We start from the raw sequence: 24,949 nt of genomic DNA, 5'->3' as shown, positions 1-24,949 counted from the left end.
GGGGAGGGAGTAGGGGCCCCGTTGTCAGAGTATCCCCTAGTTAACAGGCAAGGAAAGCTCTCTATTTTTACAAAGCCCAAATAACAGCATTCCTTGAGATCCTTGGATATATGTTTGGATTGTTTTCTGATGCGTTTTTATCCGTGGGGTTGCCGAGCCGGTCGAATGGAATCAACTCGTTAATTAGTTAACTAACTAGTTTAACTGGCTACTTTTCAGGGGCGGGTGATTTAACTATGTCTTGGGATACCGGGCAGGTCTTGCGTGGGTGTCTTTCCATTCAACATCATGCCGTTGCAGTAGTTAACCGGTCAGTTAACTGGCATAACTGACTCGTTTCTAACTGCAGAGACAGAAATATATTCAAGGAATTTAGTTACTACAGAATGAATTCTTGGTTTTTGGAACATAGGTTTGCCCGTTCTCTGGAGTGCTGGCTCCCTTGTCTCGTCCATATGGAATAGTCAAAATGCCTGCGAGGAAATATGGCAGGGAAGAGGCACCCTGGCTTGCGCAAAAGCGCAAAAATAGGGGAGACCTCTATCGTACCTTTTTTTTTTTTTTTTTTTTTTTTCTTCTTGACTGACGAAAAGGGAGGGAGAGAGTCAGTTACGTCTCCGTGGCCTCATTTTACGCTCAGCCAGCTTGTTTCTTTTTCTTCGACGATTTCTCCAACAACCGTCTTTGGAGATAGCCACATGCACAGAGTGATGATCGCCGGCCACGTTTTGATCCTACAAACCCCACGCCTCAAGAGAAGTTATGATGCCTCTGGTAGAGGCAATTGATGCCTTTATGGGGGTGAGCAGATGATAATCAAATATTGTGCATGTTTATTAGATGGAGAACAGAAGAAAAGGGGGATTGGCGAGGTGCCCTTCTGCTCTCCCGTCAACTATCCGCTCTTCCGAGGTGCCGTATCGCATATCCCATTGGTATCCCGCTGCTCCTAGCGGTGGAGGATGAGGAGTGTGGCACATAGGCGGCTATGCATAGTCCATTCTCCATAGCACATCGCAGCAGCTAAAACAATCGGAAGGGGGCTGTCTGGAGGATGGCATACGAAGTCCACGCCGTGGTAACTACCTTGCCAGGCCCGGTGTTCTTAACTAGTCACCAGTAGTTATCACTCGGCATTTCAGGGCTGTGGTCGCTTGTGTACAGCCAGTTCATCTTCTCGCATATGGAATCTGCCAGCGGCCAAATAACCGTGGTGATGACGGCTGTCCGCGAGCAGGCTAGACTTGCTGATAGATGATGTATGATGCAACGCTGGACAACTGATTAGAAGCACTGATCGGTAGCCAAAATAGGGGATGTTCGTCGGACTTGGATGCACAGCAGGGCAAGGAAATATTCTCCCCCTGTTTGACCTGGATGCGCCTGGAGGATATACCTACGCTGTACATGCAGGTATGTAACTCAGAGCAGACAAGACTGTCATCCCTACTTCAACGTGGCCCTGGTAACAGTCACAGGTGGAATAAGCAACAATACGATTGCTCCTCGTATAGACGCCTACCACCCTGGGGCGGAGAGGCCTCTCAAGAAGAGGGCGCAAGATACCACCGAGACTGGCTAATGAATAGTTAGTTAGTGGGAATACCTGAGTAATTTGTCACACCTGGCCGGCTTCGACAGTCCATCTGGAACATCTGGCAGAAGAAGGCTGTGGGAAAGGGGCGTTCTACCCGCTGTGATGTGGCCGGCTCTGCCCTCGGGATCATCGATCAGCATCCATCAGCTGGGCTGCAGAGTACTCGACCAACCACGGCTGGCGGTACCACACAGCCTCTCTGCTCCCCTTAGTCACTCATCAGAAGAGGATGAAACAGGAAGAGCCCCAGGCGAGTGAAGGAGGATGAGCCTCCTCTCCCACACGACCAGAATGTTGACTCGCTGACCGGTTTACCGGCCATCTCCCCTCCCGCGGCCGTGGGGGAGACCGTGGGCTTCGTCTCCAGCGTCAAGCAGGCAATTAATAACTAGCTACTAAGTAACTAACTGGTTAGCGTGCTGGTTAACTTATCAGCATCGAGTCTGGGGATATCGGGGTCATCTGCAGGCCTGGTCACTGATGCCTAGTTATAAGACGATCAAGATAATGGACTGACCACCAGCCAGCGCGTCAACAAGTTAACTCGTTAACTAACTAGTTAACCAACATCCAGCCCTCGTCCTCTTCGTTGCTTTTTCTCAATCTTCTGTTCTTTTTCTCGCTTTGCTTCTTCTGCGCCCGTCCTGCCTGTCGTAAGTAACGACGACGTCAGGCATGACAGGCTCACGCACACGTCGAGTTTTAAACTTATTAATGGCCTTCATGCGGACGAGCTTGATTCCTGGCCGATGGCTAAGACGTTGCCTTCTTGAAGGAAGGATGTTTAATCCCGCTTGGCTCCATACAGAGCAGCGCTGAAGACGAGTGGATGCGAGATGCAAGTGTGAGACCAGCCTTGGACCATAGAGTGATTGGTCTTGAACCTCCAAACCCTGGCTCCCTCTCCCTTTCTTTTCCCTCTGGTAGCGCTGCAGTGGAGCAGAGGGCTGGCATCCTTTTCCACTTCCCCGACCCAGCGCGCAACTTGGCCCGCATGGGGGGGAGGAGGAGAGGCCGTCCAATATTGGTGACCGCTGGCCGGGATATACTCACACGCCCAGGAGGATAGTTACTTTGACCACCAAGATGCAAAAAAAAAAAAAAAAAAAAAAAAAAGAAAGAAAGAAAGAAAGTAAAATTGAAGCAAAGGAAGGCTTTTCTTTCTTTTTCAATTTGAAAATAAAATAGCACATGGTGCAGGGGTGCTCACAGTTTTCATTTCCTTGTCAGACTTTTTGGCGCCCTCTGTCTCTGTCTCTGTCTCGAGAGCTGGAGCCAAAGCTGGACGAGGATTGCAAAAAAAAAGGGAGACGCAAATTCCACATTCCCAGCAAGCGGGAAAGGATGCAGATTTGCTTGAGAGTGTTCAGTGGGGCTGCCAGAGGTCCCATACCCATGCCAGCCTCTCACGGATCTCCTTTTGGGGGGGGCTTAGGGGGTTCGAGGGTGGGATATAAGTACATATATGAAGGCACGAGCTCTCTGCAATGCGCCGTGAAGTACTATATCAAGTCTATCACACTCTCCCCTTACCAAGGTATATATATATTCAAGCCTGGAGCACACGACGTTGGTTCGGATCGACCACACACGCCCACACACAGCTTCGGGAGCCTCTCCCTATTCTTTGACCCAAAGACCGGATACTCAAACCGGATACTCATACAACTACAAAATGTCCAAACGCCCAAGACACATTGCTTGCCGCACTTGCCGGGAACGCAAGATCCGCTGTGATGGACAGCAGCCGTGCTCGAGATGCGCTGGACAGTCGCAGTCGTGTGTCTATACAACTCCGTCAAGCTCAGATGCCGGAACTTCCGACCTCACGCAGCAGCTCCAGATGATGAACGACCGTCTCAGTATGTGATTTATATCAATTTACCGTCTGGGAATCCGTCTACTGACCGGTGCTCGTTCTCCAACTGAGCAGGAAGAGCAGAAGCCCAGCTAGCAAACCAAGCATGCTGGGCCATCACTGAAGACCCCCTTGCTACCCCAGGCACTTACCCTTATACCAGCTGGCCTACCAATACCATCCAGAGCCCCATTCCCCTCAGCCCATCTTCTTACATGGCATTGCCCATTGACATGGAATCCCCGCAGCCCGAGTGGGCTTTGGATACCTTTGCTGGGCTTCCTCCCGTCACACAGCCTTCTTCTGGCTCATCTACATCTTCGTCTTTTTCCATTCCTCACTCAAATTACGAAGATCGTATACTATCACCGCAAAACATGCTAAAACTGTAAGCTTGCCTTTCCTCCCATCGAGATCCGGCTTGTTATGCTTACAGGAAAACAATCAACTGTAGCCAAGAAGCATTCTTTCAATCACACAGTCACCTTTTCCCAATGCTCGATCAATGGCGGCACCTCGCTAATCCCGTGGTGATCCAGTCAGAGCCATGGAAGAGCAGTATCTACTATGCCATTTGCACCCATGGGGCTTTGGTGTCTGGCAATCCTTCCCTCGAGGAAGCTTGCTACCACCGCGCCCGAAGAGAACTTGAGCTATCAGACATGGGCGGGCCTGGAAGCCAGTTCTTCAAGATCGAGACTCTGCAGGCCTCGTTGCTAATAGCTCTGTACGAGTTCAGACGATCATATCTACCGCGGGCATGGATCTCTCATGCCAGATGTACCCGGCTGGTCCAGCTGCTGGGCTTGCAAAAGCTTGACCGAGTCGGTGCGCCGGAGGAAGATGAAGTAGAACTGGAAGAGAAGAGACTCACGTTCTGGGCTACCTATGTCTTTGACTGTCTGATCAATATATCCTTTGGAGGCTCCCTGGCCTTTTCGGAGCGTGAGGTGAGACGAATTCTATCCTTGATATAAAGAACTGCCACTTATCATCATCATTAGATCTCTACCCGTCTTCCAAGATACATTCACCAAAGCTCAGATATACTCCCTCCCCAACATCCTTTCACCCTAAGCCATCTATTACAGTCCCCTGATCTATCCCCAATGACCCCATATATGGCTACCATCATTATTGTTACGACATGGGCTAAGACCCTTAAACATGCTCGGCATGCAGACAGCTATGAACTGGATGACCAGAACCAACAGCAGTTCTGGGCCAGCCATCAGGCGCTTGACGCTACCATAAACAGGGTAGAAGCCTGTCTTGGTGACCTGACTCAGTTCACTCTGCTTGCAGATCCCACTGTTTCTTTCCTAAACGCCGCTAGACATGCTGCCGCAATTTCACTTTATCAAACAGCCATCACCGCAGCCGTACCAGCCCGGCTGCCAGTAGCCCTGATTGAATCCTGGCAACTGAGGTGTCAGAACTCAGCGATGGAAATCATAACACTTTCAGGGGTAATGCTTGAAGGAAATTTACTCCATAACATCAAGCATTTTAACCCCTTTATCCTTTTATGTGAGTATCCATTGCAGCATCGAATAGTGTGATACATCGAATAGTGTGATAGGTAACAGATGTACTGACTGATGTTCGCTAGCTATATATACTGCTTGTGCATACCTGGCTCGAGTTATCCGAACAGGCAGCCCAGACTCCAGGATCCTAGACCCTATTGAATCTACCCTTAGGTCTTTTAATCGAGCTGAGATAAAGACCGCTAATCCCACTCTTGACGTGTTCCTACCACGCATCTTCAAAGACATTGAAGATACCCGGGTGTTTCCCGAGCCAATGATAGACCCGTCTCTCTGGCTATTGAACTCAGGGGAGTGAGAAAAAAAAATGACTCCAGGCCGACTGATATTTATTTTAATGTTAAATGTTTTACGACTTTCTGCTCTATGCATAACGATACTTGCACACAGAACGATTTCACCCTACCCCTTTTCTATTAGGAAGTGTCATGACAATTTCTCCTCTTCAGCCCTTGCCATCCTGCCCGGTTTCTCACTACCACTCCTTTTTTTACCGCTCCCTTCCCACTCCTTTCCCTCTGTTTTCTCTTATTTCAGGCATGTAAAGTGATAGACGGGCACTCGGCTGGCGAGTTATGAGAGGGTGGCGTTTTTAGACTTGTATTTTTCCTTTCTGGCAGCAAGTACCGGGCTTTTGATGCTCAGCCTGTGTTTTCGTGCCTTTTTTGCTATTGAAGACCTGATCTGCTGTTTGATATATTGTTAGCAATTAACTAAAAAGAATATTGAAGATTTTATCTAGTCTTTTCAGATGTTCTGATAATCAGCCAGAACCTGCCATAGCAACCGCTAGTTTGAATACTGTTCATTCCGTTCGATCCCTCAGTTTTTGTCACTAGTAACTATGGTTTAGAGGACTTCCAATGTTATTGTAGGCGTTGAAGCTAGGTGTTATTTATCCAGTCCGGCCGCATGGTCATATATCTATCTATCTACAAAGCCGTTGAGAAAACGCCACAGCTACATACAAACAAAGGAAATGCATCTCCAAGCCAGCCCTTCATCCCCCGACTGAGGACCTCTTTTAACTACTCACCGTACATCCGAGACTTGCTGGTCCAGGAGCGAGAGCATCCCACCAACCAGCCGGAAGCTCCCGCATACGAAGATCTTTGTTCCCTTTGTGCTGCTGTCGATTTGGTCAACCAGCTCGACGGCCTCTTGAAGAGACGGCAGCACAGAGACCTGAGAAGCTGGGTCAAGCTTGCTCCAGCAGTCTGCCATCTTCTTCTGGAAGACGAGGCTTTTTAGATCCTCAGGGTCAACGTTCTTATCTACAAAATCTGCAAACATATCTGCTGGTTAACTCTGTGGCTGGTCTGGATGGATGGATGCTCGCCAAACACATACCAACTTTATACTCGTTACTTTTGTATGTGATGTTTGTACAGAACATAACATGCTGAAAATTTAAACCCATCCGGTTGTATACGACGTCATGCACTGTGCTAAGGAGCCCATCAACATCCCGGAGTTGGGACTGCTGGTTGAAGATGAGAATTCGCGGCTCGGCCCTATATTGCGTGGATGGTCAGAGACGACGGGTGGTTTGGTGTCAAACCGTGGAGCTGCGAGGGAGATCCCGGGGGAGGGGGGAGAAGGATATACTGACGTGTTCTGGCAAAGACGGCCAAACCAGGAGCTGGCAACCTGCAGACTCTCGTGCGTGTGCGCACCGTCAAGATGCCACTGCTGATTGTTGCGGTCTATGAGTTGGCATCGTCCTTTCCATACCGTTCTCTGGAGCCCTTCGACAACCTGTACTGGGAGGTTCTCCAAGTCGATACCCGGCGCAATGTTGAGCTTTCGGAGTATCTCAGAAGCCAGGATCACGGCAAGAGATGCGTTTTGCAGCTGAAAGTCTTCAGCTGGTTTGATATCTACTTGTCGAAGAGCAGGTATTATTTCGGCAAGGCCTAGCGTGACTCCTTTCTCCTGCGCTCTCTTCTTAAGGACAGACATGGCCTCAGGGGCCTGGGTCACGGTGAATGCTGGGCATCCGGTCTTCATGATACCTGCTTTGTGCCAGGAAATCTTGTCGATAGTGTGGCCGAGCGTCGCAACATGGTCAATCCCAAGCGAGGTTATTCCAGTTACTCCGGGTTGTTCTATGATGTTTGTTGAATCCAGCTCACCACCGACTCCAACCTCATAAATGGCAACGGTCACCTCTTCCCTCAGGAATAAATGGAAGGACATCAGCGTCAGAAACCGGAAGTATGAGGGTTTCATTGCTGGGTCGAGGCCCTCCCTCACTGCTGACGACTCAAGAGCGTTCCATACTTCAAAGAAGTACTTGGTGAAAAGCTCCTCGGATACGGGTTTCGAGTTGATCTGGATCCTCTCACGTACAGCCACAAGATGGGGAGATGTGTACATTCCAACCTTTTCCGGGGCCCCTGTTGTTGCACGGTACTGTTCGAGAATGGAGTTGACAAAGGCACAGGTTGACCCCTTTCCCTTGGTCCCAGCCACATGGACGATATTTAGGCGGTCCAGGGCTTTCGTCTAGGCATGGAATCAGCATAACAAGTTAACTATACTGGACTCGATAAGATGTCATTACCGAATGGCCTACATGCCGAAGCCATTGACGCATCTGTTCAATACCAGAGGAGTCCAGCTTCTGTGCTAATCGCCTCCTCTCTTCCAGTACTTTGAATCCAGTCTGGGTCGAGTTCAGCCTTTGAATGGCATCCTACTTAGTTACCGTTCATGAGCTGAACCCTTGATAATGAATGGTTCGGGTTTGGACGAGAGAATAGCCTGCGTACATGATATGTCGGATTTGCTACGGTTCCCTCCATTGCTCTGACCCAGCAACTAGCGTTTGAATGAATATATCTTCCAAACCAGGTATGTGATAGTCGAAAGACCATCGCGGAATGCCAAAAGTTATCGTTTGATCAACCGACATCCATTAATATATATATTTCTTCAACTGCCTAACCGCCGGGCTGACTCACATGATGAGATCGTCTGTGGGCTGTACACCCCTGTCATCAGCACAATCCTTGCCTTTTAAAAGTGATATGCCCCAATTAACAAGTCAATAGCTGGTTAACCCTTGGTGACGCACATTGAAGAGCCAACCAGGTCGCTAGGGGATTGAAAACTGGCCTGCATCGACGAAAAGCGAGGGAAATGTGTCAGGAAAGCGCCAATTAACTAACTAGTCCTCGGCAGAGTCTGTAAAACACCGGGTCAGTTAACTCTCCAGTGGTTGCTGAGTGCACAGGACCAAGTAGTTAACATTCTGTCAAAGATATGTAACCACTCTCTCTCCCACCAATAGGTTAGGGGATCCCCTTTTTGACTCGGCGGTTTGATAACTAACTAACTACTTACACGTCAACAGTATTTTGAACCACCCGCATGATTGTGGGCGCTTAACTAGAGGAATGTGCTGGGGGCCAATGGAAGCCCTCAAAGCCACTCAGGGGGCGGGTCGAGGACTAAATTTATGACCCTGACAGGCGCTGAACATGGGTTCTGCAGCCATCAAACAGTGTTCACTGTTCGCGCTGCATGCCTTCTTATTCATACGGAATGCATGCAGGCCACTTTCACCGTAACTAGCGCCCGCCTAACTATTTTTATCCTGCAACCTGGGGCTTTATAACAGCCATGGTTGCCCTGGATTTGTATGGAGATGCTCCAAGACAAACCCTGTGTAAATGTGAGCAAATAGGTACCTGGTGTCGCCCATCACGTTTATGGGGTGGAACTGTCATGGTCACATTCAATCGCCTTTGAACTGCATTCTCGATTGATAACTAGTTACTGAAGTCAGGATGCCGACCAACAAAGAGTTGTCGGACACATATGGATTAACGGTACTTCATTCCCCAGAGAAGGCTGAGGATATTGTCTTTGAGTGAGTCGTGTCTACTCTGTGTACATCATGTGTGGGTATAACTAACTGGTTGCTCAGTCTAGTAGCTGTCCATGGACTCAATGGAGATGCCTTCATATCCTGGAAACACAGAGACACCGGAGTGATGTGGCTTAAAGACTTACTTCCCGCAAGCTTACCAAATGCCCGGATTATGACCTTTGGCTATAATTCTAAATTCGCCAACTTTACCGGAGATCAGGACCTGAGGTGTATCTGCGAGACCTTACTTGCTGAGATTGCTGACTTGAGGACCAATGTAAGTATGGTCAGATACTGCATCTATCGTGGTACGGTGGCCAGCTAACGAGACATCTTGAGGTATCATCGACGCGGCCAGTAGTATTTGTATGCCATAGCCTAGGGGGTATCATCGTGAAAAAGGTGCTAGGGTTTTCTTTATTTCTCTCAACTACTCTTATCCTAATAACCTACCTGCTAACCCAAAGACTGATAGGCGCTTTCTATTAGAACTGTGGATGCTCGAACTGCAATCCAAGATGCAACATACGGCATTCTCTTCTTAGGTACGTCCAAATATATTTCAGATTTGATAAGAACTCCGTGAAGGAATTAGTACTGAAGTGTAATAGCTACCCCGAATGATGGAAGTGATCTTGCAACAACGGGCAGAGCTATTGCTAAATTTGCAACAATGATATCCCCTCTTAATCCAGCTCAAAACTTGTTAGATATACTCCGTGTGGACTCCAATACCCTTCTTGAAATTAGAGAAGATTTCCTCCAGAGAGTACCGAAGCTCCACATAGTATCATTTTATGAATTATATTCCACATCGTTCGGGCTTTTCAACACTCACGTACGAATGTTATTTCTTCCTTGTCTTAGTTACCCTCTGTTCTAACTACGGCTATAGATTATCAAAAGGCGATCTGCTAGGCTTTTGGTTCCCGGAGAGGTCAACATTAACTTATATGCCGATCATCGAAATATATGCCGGTTCTCTTCGGCCGACGACCGCAACTTTCGTCCTGTTGTTTCACAGCTCATTCAATTCTACCAGAATATCAAGGCAAAAAAGGCAACACCAATACCATGCTCTCCCTTAAAGCCAAGAGGTGCAATAAGTCCAAAAATAGGAATCACGACAACCCATGAACCTATTTTTGAAGTACCGTTTGCCCGCTGCATCACTTTCCAGGGACGACAAAACCTGCTAAGTGAGATGGAATCATACTTTGGACAATCTAACTGCAATAAACCACGAGTTTATGTAATATCTGGCTTAGGTAGGGCTCTATATTCGTTAAGTATTTGGGAATTAAGCTAACCTTTTTATAGGAGGCTCTGGAAAGAGTCAAACAGCTGTAGAATACGCATTTCGAAATCGTTCGAGGTACAAGTCTGGAGTTGCATTTTTCAATGCTTCCTCACAAACGGCATTAATTGCAGATTTCCACCGGGTTTATGACATGTTGCCTCTTGGTACCGCTTCCGCCAAAGAACCTAACAAAGTGGACTCTCTTAAGCGATGGTTCTCCAGGCAAACAAACCGAGATTGGCTGTTAATATTTGACGGAATAGACAACTTGGTGTCCGTTAAAATAACGGAGTACTTCCCAAACGCATCCTGGGGCCATATCATTCTCACTAGCCGTGATCAGGCTATACTTGGGGCCATTAGCCCTGCAGGACAGATAATCTCGGGGCTCGAAGAAAATGCAGCAATTCAAGTTCTTTTTGGGAAAGCCGCCATTCAAACACCATCCGAAGATGACGACAAGGAAGCTAGCATAATTGTCCACCTACTAGGATATCTGCCCTTGGCTATTGACCAGGCTGGCGCTTTTATTCGGAGACGCCAGAAATCACTGAAGGATTATCACCGGTTGTTTAAAAATAAACAGTATGAAGTCCTGAGAATCAGCCCAAGCATAGGAGATCACGAAAAGACAGTGGCAACGGTCTGGGAACTTAACTTCCGCCAGCTAGAAAAGGACTCCCCAAGGGCTTCGCATCTACTACTACTGTTTTCATTCCTACAAGCCTCTAATATCCCCGAATCCATGTTGCGGAGCGGCTGCTCAACTAAGCAAATATGGGGTGAGGATGGTGAAGTCACAGATATTTCTCCCGTGGATGCGGGATTGGACCCTGAGCTTATCGACCTTATTACTGACGAGATGAAGCTTGATGAAGCAATCGAGAATTTGCTGGCCTTTTCTTTAATACAACTAACTCTCAGTAGCCGAGGAGGAAGGGCTATCTCCGTCCATCCCTTAGTTCAGTACTGTGCTTCTCACCGGGTGCCTCTCGATGTACAGCAAAAATGGAGGGCACAGGCGATTCTACTGGTTGCCCAGGCATTTCCTTACGGTGAATACATCACCGAGTTGTAAGTTGTTATGTAATGAGCGACATTCCCTACAACAAGAATGCTAACCATTCGCTGATGATAGCTCTGGGGATATAGGACGAGAAATCCTTGAGCACGTCCACAATGTCCTTCATGAGTTTGACAGTGTTGAGCCTGAATTAGAATTATACCCAAAAGTGAAGAATTCATTTTGCACATTGCTACTCTCCGCTTCTAAATATAGTTCCGCTTCGTGGAGACGCGAAAGCTTGAGCAAAGTCAGCGATCTTCTACATGATAGTGAAGAGTACTACTTACAGGCATGGGTTGCCCATAGACGGAGCAAAATACTGCGCTTAGAGGGCGACATGGCTGGCTCTAATGCAGCTTTGGAGCAGCATGTCAATAACTTTAAAGCACATAGCTCCAGATTGTCCTCTAACCCACGGTTGAACGCTCACATAGGACGAATTACATCTTCATACGCTGAAAACTTGATACTTGGAAATGAATGTATACATGCGCAAGAGGTACTTGAAAGTTGGAAACCCCTGGACTCTAGGAGCCCTTCATCAATGGAAGTCACTGTTTTAAGAGGCCGCAATATAGCACTAGGAAGGATTCTCAAAAACCAAGGAAACTTCAAGGCAGCACTGCAATATTTCGAAGAAATGTTTCTGGACATCACTGACCGGCACTGCAACGAAAGTGAAGGTTGGCATATGGCCTTATTTGCCAACCTCTCAGACCTGTACTGCGAACTGGGATATCCAGAAAGGGCAGAGGCGGTGTTGAAAAAACAGCTTGAAATAGTCTACACACGCGGATGGGAGACTATCAGTGGGGGGATAAGGATACAGCTAGCCCTAGCTGAGAGCTTTATCCGGCGTGGCTCGTTTCAGAAAGCTGAAGGATGTCTGTTGAAGCTTGTATCACTTTGCAAGCCCGCTGAGAAGATGACTGTCAGCGCCAGAACAAACAACTTTCTTGTATGGACAGGGCTTGCGAGAGTATCGCATATTCAGCACCATTGGAGCAATGCCATTGACCGCTGGAACCATGCCCTAGAACTTGTTGAAAGCGCGGGATGGGCAGACAGTTTCAACCATGGACTTATTCTATATTCGATTGCCCAAATCCAGTTCCGCACGGGGAAATTTGACGAAAGCAAAAAGACTCTGGGCCGCGCAAAAAGAAGCCTTGCTGCTGATGATCGAAAATATTGGATTGTTGGCCTTGGGTCCTACTGGTACAACTATGTCGTCTGCCCACTAGGGGAGACTGGCTCTGATCCTATCATTCGCAATACATCTAGAGCGGCTGAGGACATCGCCTCTAAATATGAGGAAAACACTCTCTGTGAAGAAGATATGAATGAAAATGTGTCCGAGGAGGTTAAAAGAAAAATTGATGCCGAACAAAGAAGTGTGGAAAGGGAGATCGAGGCTATCAAACTGCGCTGTAAGCAGAGTGATATACGGGAAAGTCCCAAGGGCTTAACTAGATCGTTCAGCAAGAAAATACGGAATGTTTACAAAAGGTGATAAACAACATTAGGATCTTTGGTTATTGATACTCTTCTATCATTTAGTGGAAGAACATACGCCTCTCGGAAGGCTTTATCAAATGTATAAAACGCAATAAATAGACCGAATATGCATACGAATGAAATATAGACTTGCTTGTAACTTGTAGAAAAATGATATTTTAATCATTGACAAGGCCTGGAGTACCCTAACAATTCATAGAGTCTCCCAACCTCCATTGTTGACCTCGGACTCCAATTTCCTACTCACAGCTGAGGGGACACTGTGAGATAACCACATATCTCGTAGTAGGCGATCGTATCGCTTCTGATTGAGCATAAGCCGTCTGCGGTGTCTGAAACCAGGGTCAACTTCCCCATGGACGTCTAGATAAGGAGCAAACCTCCAGCATCCGTTTCCGTTATGCAAGAGTACCACTGCGCACTTTCGGATGTTGATAAATATACCAGAATTTCTCCCACATCTGGAAAAATGTTAAGCCCCATTCAAATACAACACATAAACAAAGGATAAAGAAAGAGGAATTACTATACTTACTTTGCAAGATGACGGTTGCAGCCGCCCAACCGTGTATTTACCATGCAACAGCTAGCTTGAGCGCAGAAGATTTCACCACAGTAAAGGCATATGGTAGCATCGGTTAACTCTTTCCCAGTGGTCTTACAAGTTCGTTGGGTAGCTTCTTCGAGTAAGGAATCGAAGTAATAAGGAAGCCCAACAAGCTCAAAGATTGCTGGATGCATAAGCGAAAGGCGTGGTGGTGGTGTACCGGCGGCTTTGGCTTCATGTTTCGAAATACAAAAATGTTCCATCCACCCACATACGACGGCAGATAGTGGGTTCCCGTCCTCAGCAGAGGATAACCTATCAAATATTATGGGTATCTTTGGCAACTGTAAAAGTTCACAGAGACGGTCAACCTCTGACAGATCTGAGTGATCTGTGCCCCAGGCTGCTGAGAAGTCAACACCGTGCCTAACATTAAGTAATATCACTGTTTTTCGCAAGAAAGGAAGAATGTACTTCGGGACTACCTCGAGGCAGCCTCTGAGACGGTATTTAGGTATATAATTCCTATCAATGCCATCTAGGAGGACCTGCAAGGCTGGGTCTGCTACAAAGGACGCACAGGATCGGTAGGCAGATATTACCCACATGATGAAGTCTTTCACCACTGAGTATTCAGCTGGGGTGGTGTGATCTTCAGCAGCCTGGTCCATATTTGCCTTCAATCCCTGAGGCGTAAGGAGGTAGGTTAGCACCACCTTGACAATTTCGGCAGTGTAGCAAAGCTCAACATAGTTCATAATGTCCATGTCTAAGGCAGGAATCATGCAGAGAGAGATTTCTGCTAAGAAGACAAATGTATCGGTTGAAAGAAGCGGGTCGACATCCATAGAATCACGGGCAAGATTTGATATTCCTGTGTTCGAGAGTTGAGGGGAGCCGAAGAATAGTTGAAGGACCTTCCGTCGATGCATGTCACGGAGCTCACATATTAATTTCGTAGGGGAACGGAAGTTCAAGTGGCCTAGCGAGGTGTACGATAAGGCAGTGTCACAAAGGATCCGTAGATGTGTTAACGAAGTCTCCGATATTCCATCTACCAAAGTTTCGCCAGGCTTTGTTTCCACACCACGTTGAGCGATTTCAATAGAGGTTATTGAATAAGCAAATGTTTTGAACAGGGAGTCAAGGTATACTAGATCTGAGGATAGGAGACTGCTAGGTGGATATTCATAGCGCGAAGGTATACGATTCAGTCTGATCGTTTCCCGGAGTCTCGAATAGACAGCAGTAAGTTCAGAAAACGGACTAGAATCGGCAAGCCCGTCTTCCTCATCCGCTCTTGGTGGACGTAGCAATTCTGCAATTACCGCGCTTCGGGACATACGACTTGCAGGATCGTCTGGTGGAGTCTGAACTGGCCTATCGTCACCGGGGGATACCCAACTATCCGAATGATCTCCAAAATCACCCATTCCATGGCCAGTATTTTTATGAGGTATAAAACCTCGCGATGCGCTTAATCTGGATAAGAGAAGGGTATCCGCATGGCGAGAGAGAGAGGGCGTCAAGGTCAGTGTAAGATACCCGGAAAAATACCGTTCGTATCCTGGAACAAAGCTCATTTCACCCTCCTTTGGTATAGCATATCTGCTAAACATTCGGAGCATTGCATCTACATTCTTGTACATAAACTCCGTGAAGTCGGATCCACGAATTGTTACACCTGGATATGCCATTTCCTGTCCTCTCCAAATAATGGGGAGAAAGGCATTTCCTAGTGCCTTGCAAAGTGGACAGACAAATTCGTTGAGACTGAGGGTTTCTGGATGGTTTCGAGCTACTTGCTGGTTGTGCCGTCGTCTGGTGGCCGCGTAGTAAGTCTCAAAGCATTTATAATGCATGATGTGACCGCATCCTGTCGAAACGGGGCCTTGTTTATGTAGTTCGGCAGGGAAACCCTTCCCCAAGCCTTGTTTTGTCGATATTATGAGTTCTCCCTTTGAATCTAGCTGTCGAACGCGCTCAAAATTGTCGCTTGCGACTCCAAACGGGCGGATAGACTCAGCGGACCTATCGAGTGATGATGGGGTATTGATGACTTCCTTGACGAAATCCTGGTCCTTCAAGTCTGTCTCACGGAATATGGAACTCTCAGTGATAAGGGCAAATGTTCCGTAGAGCTTCGACTCATTGGTATCTTCCTGGCATAATATACAATTTCCAGAAGGATACTTGCGGATTTTCTCTTCTGAGAATCGTGGCGAGTCTTCAGCCTCGTCAAGCTCATCTTCGCCCCAGTCGAAATTTTCCTGGCTATTCAAGAAGGTTTGCTGTTGTTGCTGGAACTGGGCCATAATCTTCGCCTGCCGTTCGAGAGCCTTTTTCTTCTTTTGTTCTGCTTCATTGTCCGACACTGGGGTGGAAGACGATGGGTATATGTTGCCATACGGGAAGACAATGTCATTTGACGTTGAAGAGTACAACTTTGGATTATTCTTCCATAGACCCTTCAATATATGCCTGATTTTGGGTGCGCAAGACTCAAAGGTCGATACCTCTGATAACTTTTGAAAGAGCCCAATGATGGTCAGGTCTCCGACTTGTGTTGACTTGGTTTTGGTGAGTGCATGGTATGTGAAGGTTTGTTTGTTCGCTTCGGGGTTCTCCTCATCTGCTTCTGGGTCTTCCAAGACAGCAAGAAGGGTCAGATGGAGAACCGTCTGGAGAAAGGGTTCGATCCGCGTCAACTGAATGGTTGGCGTACTTATTTTGAACATGAGGCAGTACTCTAAGAACTGATGAATGACCTGAGCAAACAGAGGGGTTCGTGTAAACTTCGTGTATTCAGTAAATAAACCAGGAGGGACTGGCTCGAGTTTAGGTTCAAAAATGGATTCTTGAACACTCTTTCCAGTTGATTTTGCCTTCCACTGTCTGAGGATATTCTCAGCCTCATCCCGCTGGTTTCTGCTGTATTGAGTGGAATACGGATCTACCAAGCCAATGTACTGCGGCTTTAGTTCAAAAGTCCCAGTGTCATTGAGTCCATCAGGTGGGCGGAATGTGGCGACTTCTTCAAGTATCTGGTGGAAATCTCTAGATTCAACAACCTCATCTCTTATCCTTGCGCTAAGGTCAGTGAAAGCGAGCGGCTTGAAGCAGAGAGTATGTGCAATGTCTCTTCTGATGACATGGTGCTGAATCGCAGAGTCGTCTTCTCCGGTTGAAAACGACGTCCGTTCAGATATCAGTATTATCAGCAAATGCATAAATTCATCAGCAACATCCACATGCTGGCCTTCGTCATAGCCAGGTCGATCCACACATCCTCCTTTCATCCATTCCAGTATCCCGTATCTCTCGCATAGAGTTGCAAGCACACGGCTTGGATCGCAGATTGCCATGGCGGCCTGGATCAAGAAGATGTCTCGACAGTACGCAACATCTCTTGATATTACTGCGCGGTACTGCCCCATTTGATGCCTGAGACTCATACCGTTTCTAACCCACATTCCAGCCTTCATCTGGGCAAGCCAGGCACATACTCTTATAGGGAAATCAAACATGGCCAAAATGACATCTTCTGCCTCAAGTGCATTTGATGGAGTGACCGGGTACTTCTCTTTCATCAGTAAGACCGCTCGGTCTAAGAGTTCTCGCACCCATTCTTTCGGCTTGTTTCTGGCGCACTCCAGCAGCCAGGAAAGGATATAATGAAGCGCATGATGGAAACTTAGAGCTCCTCGCTCCACAACAAAGTCAACTACCGTATGGCGCCCACATTGATTAAATGCATCAATCTCAAACTCAAGATATGGCACTGTTTTGAACCTCACCGGTTCCTTAATCTCGGCCTGGGCAAACCGTTTTCTCTCCAGACCCATCGAGTTAACCATTGTTGCTAGGGAAGACTGGATAATTGCATCCGCAAGGTGGTTGTCTCCTTCAACAAGGTTATTTGGACGGAATGCTTCACAGAATATTCGGCATAATCTTGTCACCTCTCTCATGAGAATGGAAGCTCCTATCCATGCATCGGTTTCATACTCTAAATGTTCACCAACTGCCCGAACATTGGGACAAATACCCTGCGTAAGCTTAACTAGATCCATAAACTGCAAAATGTACTGCTTTTCCGTCCTTAGGTATTTTTGGATGTGCTCAGAGGCAAGGATGTAGCGTAAGTCCAGGAAGAAATGATATAACCTCCTATTTGTGATCGATCCAGAGTCCATTGCTAAGGTAGCCGTAGGACTGACATCGTGAGGTTCACCAACTTGTCTTGTGGTCAGGAAAGTATACAGAATAGCCATTATGCTGGTGAGGAAATTTCCACGCTCAACAACTTCCTTTGTGATGGACGGGGTCGTAAATAGCTGTAGAGAGAGCTTGATAATTGAATGATCTGGTTCTCTGTCTGCAATGAGATATAACTGCGCCAGGGCAGTGTATAAAGCAGAGAACCGAAGACCTAGAACCCTCTTGAACTCTGGGACATTGACAACTGTTGCCAGATACAACTCCCGAACGTCAGTACGAGTCTTCTTCCATAGCCGCAAGTCATATAATATGAGCCAATCCAACCGTGTCCTTTGCTGTAGGTCTTCATGGGGCAAACTTCTCCTCTCATGGAATAGACGAGGTTTCTCTTCCCAATGGGGTAACGATGCGGTGTTGGTTTTTTGCTTGACTCCAGGTGTCTTTGGTATAGAGACTGGCTTTCTGGAGAACTGCGGGTCATCAGTTACTGGCAGGATTACCAGAGGATCACCACCATCTCCTGGAGGAGGCTGCGCTGGTGGGGGAGGCGGGGGAGGCGGTTGCGGCGGTAGTCCAAATTCCGCAGCTTCATTGTCTACCTGTGTCTCCATGTCGAGATCATCTTCATCAGGGTTTTCTGGATCATCATCAAGGACATGCTGGACGTGCACATCTAGCTGAACTTGATCCACCTCTGCGTCATCCATGTCCTCGTCGTCGTCGTCGTCGGCGGCCCGTGTGGCGCCATCTTCTGTATCCTCCATTTCTGCGTCAGTCAAGTCAACTGTTTCTGCTGCAAGTATTTCAGTCTGATCAATATGGACAGCACGGTAGATACGACCGTCGTCTATACTCTGATCGTCAATTCCCTTGCTGCCAATTCCCGCATTTGACGCAGCACTTCCAGGATGCCACGGCTGAAGCAGCTGCTCACATATCATGAGCCGTAGTAACGAGCCATCCTCGCCTACGCGGCAACCAGAGATATCAGAAAGCCAATCGATAATGGTGGCACACATCTGCTCTCGGAAAGTGTCTCTGGCAGAACGGACTGTAACTGTGACCCGGATTTGCTCTATGATCCTAGAGACATCAAGTAGTCGCGGGAGGTCCTTCGAGTATTTGACTACACTCCGGCCAATCTCATCAGATTCATTCGCCTTCTGAAGTCCGAATCTCTCTCTTTCTCGACAGGCCCTGGCCACTTGGTTGGTAACCTCGTTTATTGTATGTTTCTCGTCATTCCAAAGCACCAAAGCGAATTCCGGCTCACTTTCCTCAGGGTCACTAGCATGATACCAGTCTCCAGATAGCCTAGAAACAATCTCGTCCTGCCTGATTCCTGCCTCAGACTTCGGTAGCCGTAACTGTTCCGGGGAGCAAGAGATGACATCACAAAAGTAGTCAAGCACTCGTGCCATGGTCATTCTAATGTAGGCAACCAGCATCTCAGGCACGAGGTTCTCATCCTTTTTCTTTTTTTTATACTTATCCTTGTCATCGGTTTCAAACGCAGTATGTATAGCACAGTTGACCGGTATACGGAAGGCTTCTTCGTCCCCACAGTCACAGCATCCAGAGTGTCCGCTCGAAACGAAGAAGGCAAATTTGTGTCCCGAGTGGTCAGAGGCATTGAAGCATCGGTTGCACAGACAGCATGTCTCGTCTACCGAGCATGTAATGCAGTGGTATGCTGCGTCGCCAGACTTGAACGTATGCCCGCAGCGTTTGCCGCGAGCTGCCTCAGAATATTCCGCTCCAGCCTCCAGGCCCTGGGCCTTTGACAGGTTCCAGCAACCATTTCCAGGTCCCTCCGGGAACAATAACCGTAGAAAGTCGTCGTTATAGCCGGTAAGACAGCGGAAGAGGAGCTCTATAAGCTCTCTTCTCGCCTTATCATCGTATCTATTGCCGTACCGCGCAGGGAATCCCACGAGCGCCTGGCCGAGCGACTTTTCAACATCCGCAAGGGATCGAGGCATTATCTCTGCCGTGCGCCTAGCTTACACATATGTGCATATGAGCCGATGAGAGTGTAACAAGAAGCTCGCCGGCGCAGTTTTTGGGGGTTGATAAGTTCGTTGGTGGCGAGTTGTTTGTATATCTGAGGGGGAAGGCAAGTAAGAGTGAGATCAGTATTCCGCCGGCGGGGGGAAGGCTTACCGTTACAAAGCAGACGGTAAACGATCTGACGTTACTATTTCTCCGGCCTGTATGTCTTTCTCTTGTCTTCTGTTCCTTTCTCTGCGCGGGGAGAGACAGTAGGCGTCTTATCGGCGGAGTTTCTGGTGTTTGTTGCTAGCCAGAAGCTTGTCTGACTAAGATGGCGATGCTGGCAGAGGCGGTGACAGGCAGCATTTGGGCATTCGATTATTCCTCTTACGGCTCTATTTCCTTGCAACATACCCTCTGGTTACCTTTTAGCGAGATAGAAAGGTCACCTACGTCTCGGGAATTTCACATGTACACAGAGGTTCCTGGTAGCGGCCAGAAGACAGCAGTGATTGGAACCTCAACAGCTGAATTTACGGCTGGCTAGGATGCCCGACCAGACAGTGTGTAGAATCACGTTGTATATGAGTTCAGTTCGTCTGAGCCTTAGGCGGAAGTGAGATATGATTACCGTCCATGGGATAGGCGGCAATGAAAGCTTGCATGTCTTGAATGCTGAATATCCCGACTGATTCTGTAAGCTTGAACCACTTTATGATAAATGGTATTGAAACATCTTTGTTCTCTATTCCTATTCCTTAAACAATTATCTGTACAATTGCATCGACCGGTAGTTTCGTCTATAGCGGTCACCACGCGTCGACTGCGTTCACTCTTCTTCATTGTTAATATATCGGTGCTTGATGTCCTTCCATTGTCGCTGAAGAGGAAAATTAGCTGATTGCCATGGAATGAAGATTGGTATATTCAGAGACAGGAGGGGAGTCGTACGCCGCTGTTTATGCAATCCCAGACCTTGGTGGAGACGGTGTCGAAGGCCCTATGAAGAGAGTCAGATTAGGCGGGAAACAGAAAAGATCAAATATCAGGGCATATCTGCATCCTACTCAGCAACAGAAGAACGTACATTTCGAAGCCGAATGCGCCGACGAAGATAGTGCTCAACATCATGCCATTTCGCCTGATGAAGGTGCTGCAAGCGCAAAACTGTTAGCTGAATAGCCCCAATTCAGGTTGACCAGGTTTCCCAGGCTGATAGTAAGCCCTTACTTGTAAATAGAGGTTGCGATCTAGCGAATTAACCAGTCGTGTCAGCATGAAGTCGTCATTTTGGCATATCCCTTGAGGTAACACTTACGCCAGCCATTGTGAAATGACGCCGATATTAAACCCGCGGAAGACAAAAGAGATCACGGCGTTCCTCCAGGTGACTGCTCAATGTATCTAGCAAGATGTTTGTCCGAAGATGAAGAGAAAGCTGAAGTTGTTCGTTTCGTTTCGTTCGTGAAGTCGAAGTTGAAGTTTTGGACTTGGTAAATGACGAACGCTGATTGGTCAGCGGCAACTTTTTATCGATCTTCAACTTCACTTCAAAAAAAAAAAAAAAAAAAAAAAGCAGAAAACACAAGGCAAAGAGAAAACAGAAAGCTCGAAGAAAAGGAAGAGAAGAGCCTTGCAAAGAAACCCCGAGAGACGCTCGACAGCCTACTAGACGACTGGAGGTGCTACGCAAAGAAAGTGAACGAGAAAGCTACGAAGCGATATGGCAGCCAACGAGACAAAGATATCAGGCATAACCACCAACGCCCTCACTGGAGAGCGTCATATACCAGCCTCAGTTCGTGCCGATGGCTCCCAGCGGCGTGAAATACGAATTAGGCCGGGTTACAGCCCGCCGGAGGATGTGGAACTGTATCGGAACCGTGCTGCTGCTTCGTGGAAGAACCGTGGCAAGGCAGGCATACCCGGAGCAGAACTAGCAGTTAGCGAGAACACTGCTTCATCGGCGAAGAATACAAAGAAAAAAGACACCAAACCAAAGACTAAAGCGAGCAGCGAGGGTATATCCCCGAAAACAGGAAAAGAGACGACGGCCCTTGACAAGGATAGCTGGAGGTCTACGGCCGGTAAAGACGCTGCTGGCGAGGTGAGGCAAAAGGAAGAGCCTGCAGCTGACCCTGCGATTGAACGAGAAAAGAAGGCCAGAAACTTGAAGAAGAAGCTCAAGCAAGCTCGTGAACTGCGAGACAAGAAAGACAAAGGCGAGAGTCTTCTGCCCGAGCAGCTAGAGAAGATTATCAGAATCAACGAGCTAGTTCGACAGCTGGAGTCCCTTGGGTTTGAAACTGATGGCGAGAAGAAGGCCGACTCAACAGAATCGAAATGAATGACTGAGGGACAAAAGTTGCTGCCGCAGCTTGGATCAGCTCTACTCGAATATGGCATGACTTTTTTATGATGGGATGAATATATTTTCACTCTTACATTATTACTATCTCGCCTACTACCAGTCAACATTTGATTACTTTCCATCAAGGAACTCAATGGATGCATAAACCCGAGCCTCTACCAGGCTTGAGAGGCAGGAGTTCTCCCGAAGTCTGTTCCGGATGGAGAGATGTTAGGAGGACGATGTGGGTCAGAGAGATAGACTGGGGCGAACGAAGTCGCTCTGTTCAGGACAAGTCAGTGGTAAATACGCTTTGCAGCTTTTCAAAGGAGGCAAAGGAGAACATATGAGACACATGTCAAGGAAAAGATGTATTACAGGCAAACCAATTCACATTGGCTGTATTCTAGTTCCTTTCTAATATTCTGTATATCTATCCCTTGGTATAGATTATAGTACAAATAAAAAATCAAAAATGCCTAGAACCCAGGAGAGGAGAGGCTAATTGCCTATAGGACGGCAGCAAGCACTGGCTGTGTGGGATTCACGTAGTCCTCCAGCCCGGTCTCCTTAGTATTTCCAGCATGGAGAGCGGTGGCTATTGCTCGACCAGCAGTGATCCCGTCATTCACTCCCACACCCGTGTACCAAGCGCCAGCAACCTTGAGACGAGAGTCATAATCCCGGCATAAATCCTCATGTAAATCTTCCATCCGATCGCAATGTCCAACAGTGTATTGCGGTATTGCCTTGTACTGCAGTCGAGCTTTTGCGACGACCGGCTCATCAACAATCCCCAAATGGCGAGCGAGTACTGATTTTGCCATGGCGATGCCTGCCTGCTCGTCTGGCAGATCAGACTTGTTCCATCCATCCCACCAGTGGCCACCTATCATCACCGCCAACTTTGTTCCAACCGCGCTGTCCTGGCCACGAACTGCATGGCTGGCGAACATCACCCCCAATGCTCGTTCTGGATTCTGTTCAAAAGGCACAGAGCGAGGTATCAAGTACCCAAACGCTTGTGTCGGAATGAGATCAGGGTTCTTGTAGAAGAGATTAACCACCATGACGCTCACGGCATAGTCATTTGCTGCTAACATCCTCGAAGTAGCAGTGGGCGGAGTTCGCCCCCCCGGCCCACGTAGCTGGTCTGCCAGTACCGTGGATGGAGTTGTCGAAATAACATAGTCATATCTCGCTGGTGGCTTGTTTATAGCCGAAGAGAGCTTAATCTGAATCAGTTATACAGCCCTAGACACATATAAAAGTGTATATATATATATATATAAGGCAACGAACTTACTATCATAGACGCTTTGGCTTTGTCATACTGAATATGAGTTACGGCGGCATTTCGCACAATCTCAACGTTAGGAAGCCTTGTCAGCTCCCGGGACAGAGCTGATACAAGGGAACGCATTCCACCCTCCAGGTACAAGATATAGCCTGGAGCGAACATTAGACCCACTCGGATGTTGAATTCTGAAGAGTATTCACGTCTTATGGCTCTCAGTACCTGTATCCTGTTGTGTTTATAGTAAACAGGCTTTCGAGATAGGCTCTTGTTCATTAAGTTTATAATAATGCCAGGTCCAAACTCATCATCCCATAACTGGCGCATAGTAGCTTTCATGCTGAGTTTGTCGATATCACCGGCATAGACTCCATGGAGAAACGCGGAAGTAAGATTGTCAACAAGGGCTGGGCCAAATCTCCTGAGAAGAAAGCTTGCTACTGATTCATCGCGGACCTTTGGGTCCCGACAATCCTTAAATGGCTCGCCTAACAAGCTTCTTAGCAAGCCCTCGTATGCTGGCTCCTGCAGCATGTCCCGTAGGGTATCAAAGAAGGATACGCCGCCGCCGGGCCCGGGGAGCCGAACGAGGTGATCTGGGTAGTAGATATATCGGTTACTTAAAGCAGCGCTTTTGGTCCCTATCCTCATCGTCGAGTCGAGCATATTCAGTTTGATTAACTACGCAGATTGTATCAGTGATCACTTCTCACATGGGCGTACAAAGAAAGCAACACACACCAATTCAACTGTAGCCATCGCATCAGGAAGCCCACCCATCAGTGTCCGCGGGCCATAGTCCAAGACGACCTTGCCGGAATCTATGTCCACCGTGTCCGACTGCATCCATCCCCCCAATGTATTGGACTTCTCGTACAGAACGACCTTCGTCGAACGCTGGCTGGCCAGGTGGAAGGCCGTCGTCAGCCCTGTGATCCCACCACCGATCACCGCAACCCGTTTATCTGGTCGCCTGGACGTGCTGGTTGACTGAAGCCGTAGCTGCCTCTGCCATTGTGGCAGAAGCAAGGCTCCTTTTCTTGCGCATTGCCAGCATGGGACGTTCGTTAGTGGCAGACGCAGGCAGCTCGCACTGACCGGGCCAGGCCCGCGCCGCAAGGCCATCGTCCGTCAGTTTCGTTATTTCGTCGATTTCCTAGGTCCAATTGTAAGTCCAATCCCATGCTGCTGCTTGTCCGGTCGCCGTCACCGTCGTTGAGGCTGTCCTTCGTTCCTCGCGTGAGGGTGGTCGAGGTGAAGCTCTCGATTTTAGTTATGCGTGCGTGACAAAGAGCGGGTGGCCGTTAGCTAGCTAGTTAGCTAATAATATATAATTGGTTGATTGGTTAATTGGTTAACTAACCAGCTATTTAATTTTGTTAATTCAACTAATTTGAACTGTCTACTCTGTGAGCTGGCGGGCTAAATCTGCAGAGCCAACAAGCATTTGGTTATTAGAAAGCAGAGAAAGGGCAAGCGGGAAAAGTATTTGAGCCCAGGAAAGACGGTGGTTATATTACATGCTACTACCAAGAGTACAGCAAGAAAGAGGTGGAAGACCCGGATACAACGCCATATACATAATCTAGATGTTCAACAGTGGGTGGTGCGCCAGCCGAAAGGAAGTCGAGGCAGATATAGTAAAAAAGTCACCCTGATCCAACGCCGCTCATGCTCGGAAGATCGTAAGAAAGAGAAAGTAAAGGAATTCTTTTTGGCAGAGGAAAGGAAGCTGAAAGATATAGGGGCCGCGCCTGGCACTAAGGCTTCCGGGGA

General features: G+C 47.8%; 6 protein-coding genes across 6 annotated transcripts; 3 read left to right on the top strand and 3 right to left on the bottom strand.

Annotated features, from left to right (window-relative positions):
- Positions 1-3,272: 3,272 nt before the first annotated feature.
- On the top strand, positions 3,273-5,303 carry ARB_07900 (fungal specific transcription factor, putative; the record flags this gene model as incomplete). The annotated part of the gene is made up of 5 exons (XM_003013742.1): positions 3,273-3,459; positions 3,531-3,843; positions 3,910-4,405; positions 4,460-4,985; positions 5,068-5,303. The coding sequence occupies 5 exons, from the start codon at positions 3,273-3,275 to the stop codon at positions 5,301-5,303; spliced, it is 1,758 nt and encodes a 585-aa protein (XP_003013788.1).
- Positions 5,304-6,037: 734 nt separating this feature from the next.
- ARB_07899 (folylpolyglutamate synthetase, putative) lies at positions 6,038-7,884 on the bottom strand (the record flags this gene model as incomplete). The annotated part of the gene is made up of 5 exons (XM_003013741.1): positions 6,038-6,303; positions 6,356-6,519; positions 6,618-7,513; positions 7,584-7,703; positions 7,780-7,884. The coding sequence occupies 5 exons, from the start codon at positions 7,882-7,884 to the stop codon at positions 6,038-6,040; spliced, it is 1,551 nt and encodes a 516-aa protein (XP_003013787.1).
- Positions 7,885-8,799: 915 nt separating this feature from the next.
- On the top strand, positions 8,800-12,761 carry ARB_07898 (LipA and NB-ARC domain protein; the record flags this gene model as incomplete). Its single annotated transcript, XM_003013740.1, has 7 exons — positions 8,800-8,882; positions 8,940-9,159; positions 9,358-9,427; positions 9,494-9,720; positions 9,778-10,150; positions 10,203-11,256; positions 11,321-12,761. 7 exons carry the CDS (start codon positions 8,800-8,802, stop codon positions 12,759-12,761), a joined length of 3,468 nt encoding a protein of 1,155 aa, XP_003013786.1.
- Positions 12,762-13,297: 536 nt separating this feature from the next.
- Positions 13,298-19,516, bottom strand: ARB_07897 (uncharacterized protein; the record flags this gene model as incomplete). The annotated part of the gene is made up of 1 exon (XM_003013739.1): positions 13,298-19,516. The coding sequence occupies one exon, from the start codon at positions 19,514-19,516 to the stop codon at positions 13,298-13,300; it is 6,219 nt and encodes a 2,072-aa protein (XP_003013785.1).
- Positions 19,517-21,023: 1,507 nt separating this feature from the next.
- On the top strand, positions 21,024-21,873 carry ARB_07896 (uncharacterized protein; the record flags this gene model as incomplete). Its single annotated transcript, XM_003013738.1, has 2 exons — positions 21,024-21,208; positions 21,246-21,873. 2 exons carry the CDS (start codon positions 21,024-21,026, stop codon positions 21,871-21,873), a joined length of 813 nt encoding a protein of 270 aa, XP_003013784.1.
- A 512-nt stretch (positions 21,874-22,385) lies between these two features.
- Positions 22,386-23,824, bottom strand: ARB_07895 (protoporphyrinogen oxidase, putative; the record flags this gene model as incomplete). The annotated part of the gene is made up of 2 exons (XM_003013737.1): positions 22,386-23,111; positions 23,183-23,824. The coding sequence occupies 2 exons, from the start codon at positions 23,822-23,824 to the stop codon at positions 22,386-22,388; spliced, it is 1,368 nt and encodes a 455-aa protein (XP_003013783.1).
- Between the last annotated feature and the right edge of the window lie 1,125 nt (positions 23,825-24,949).

Source organism: Trichophyton benhamiae (genome assembly GCF_000151125.1).
Source record: "Trichophyton benhamiae CBS 112371 chromosome Unknown contig00075.49, whole genome shotgun sequence".
NCBI classification, from domain to species: domain Eukaryota; kingdom Fungi; phylum Ascomycota; class Eurotiomycetes; order Onygenales; family Arthrodermataceae; genus Trichophyton; species Trichophyton benhamiae.
Note: the sequence above shows the minus strand (reverse complement) of the source record. Positions and strands in the feature narration are given on the sequence as shown.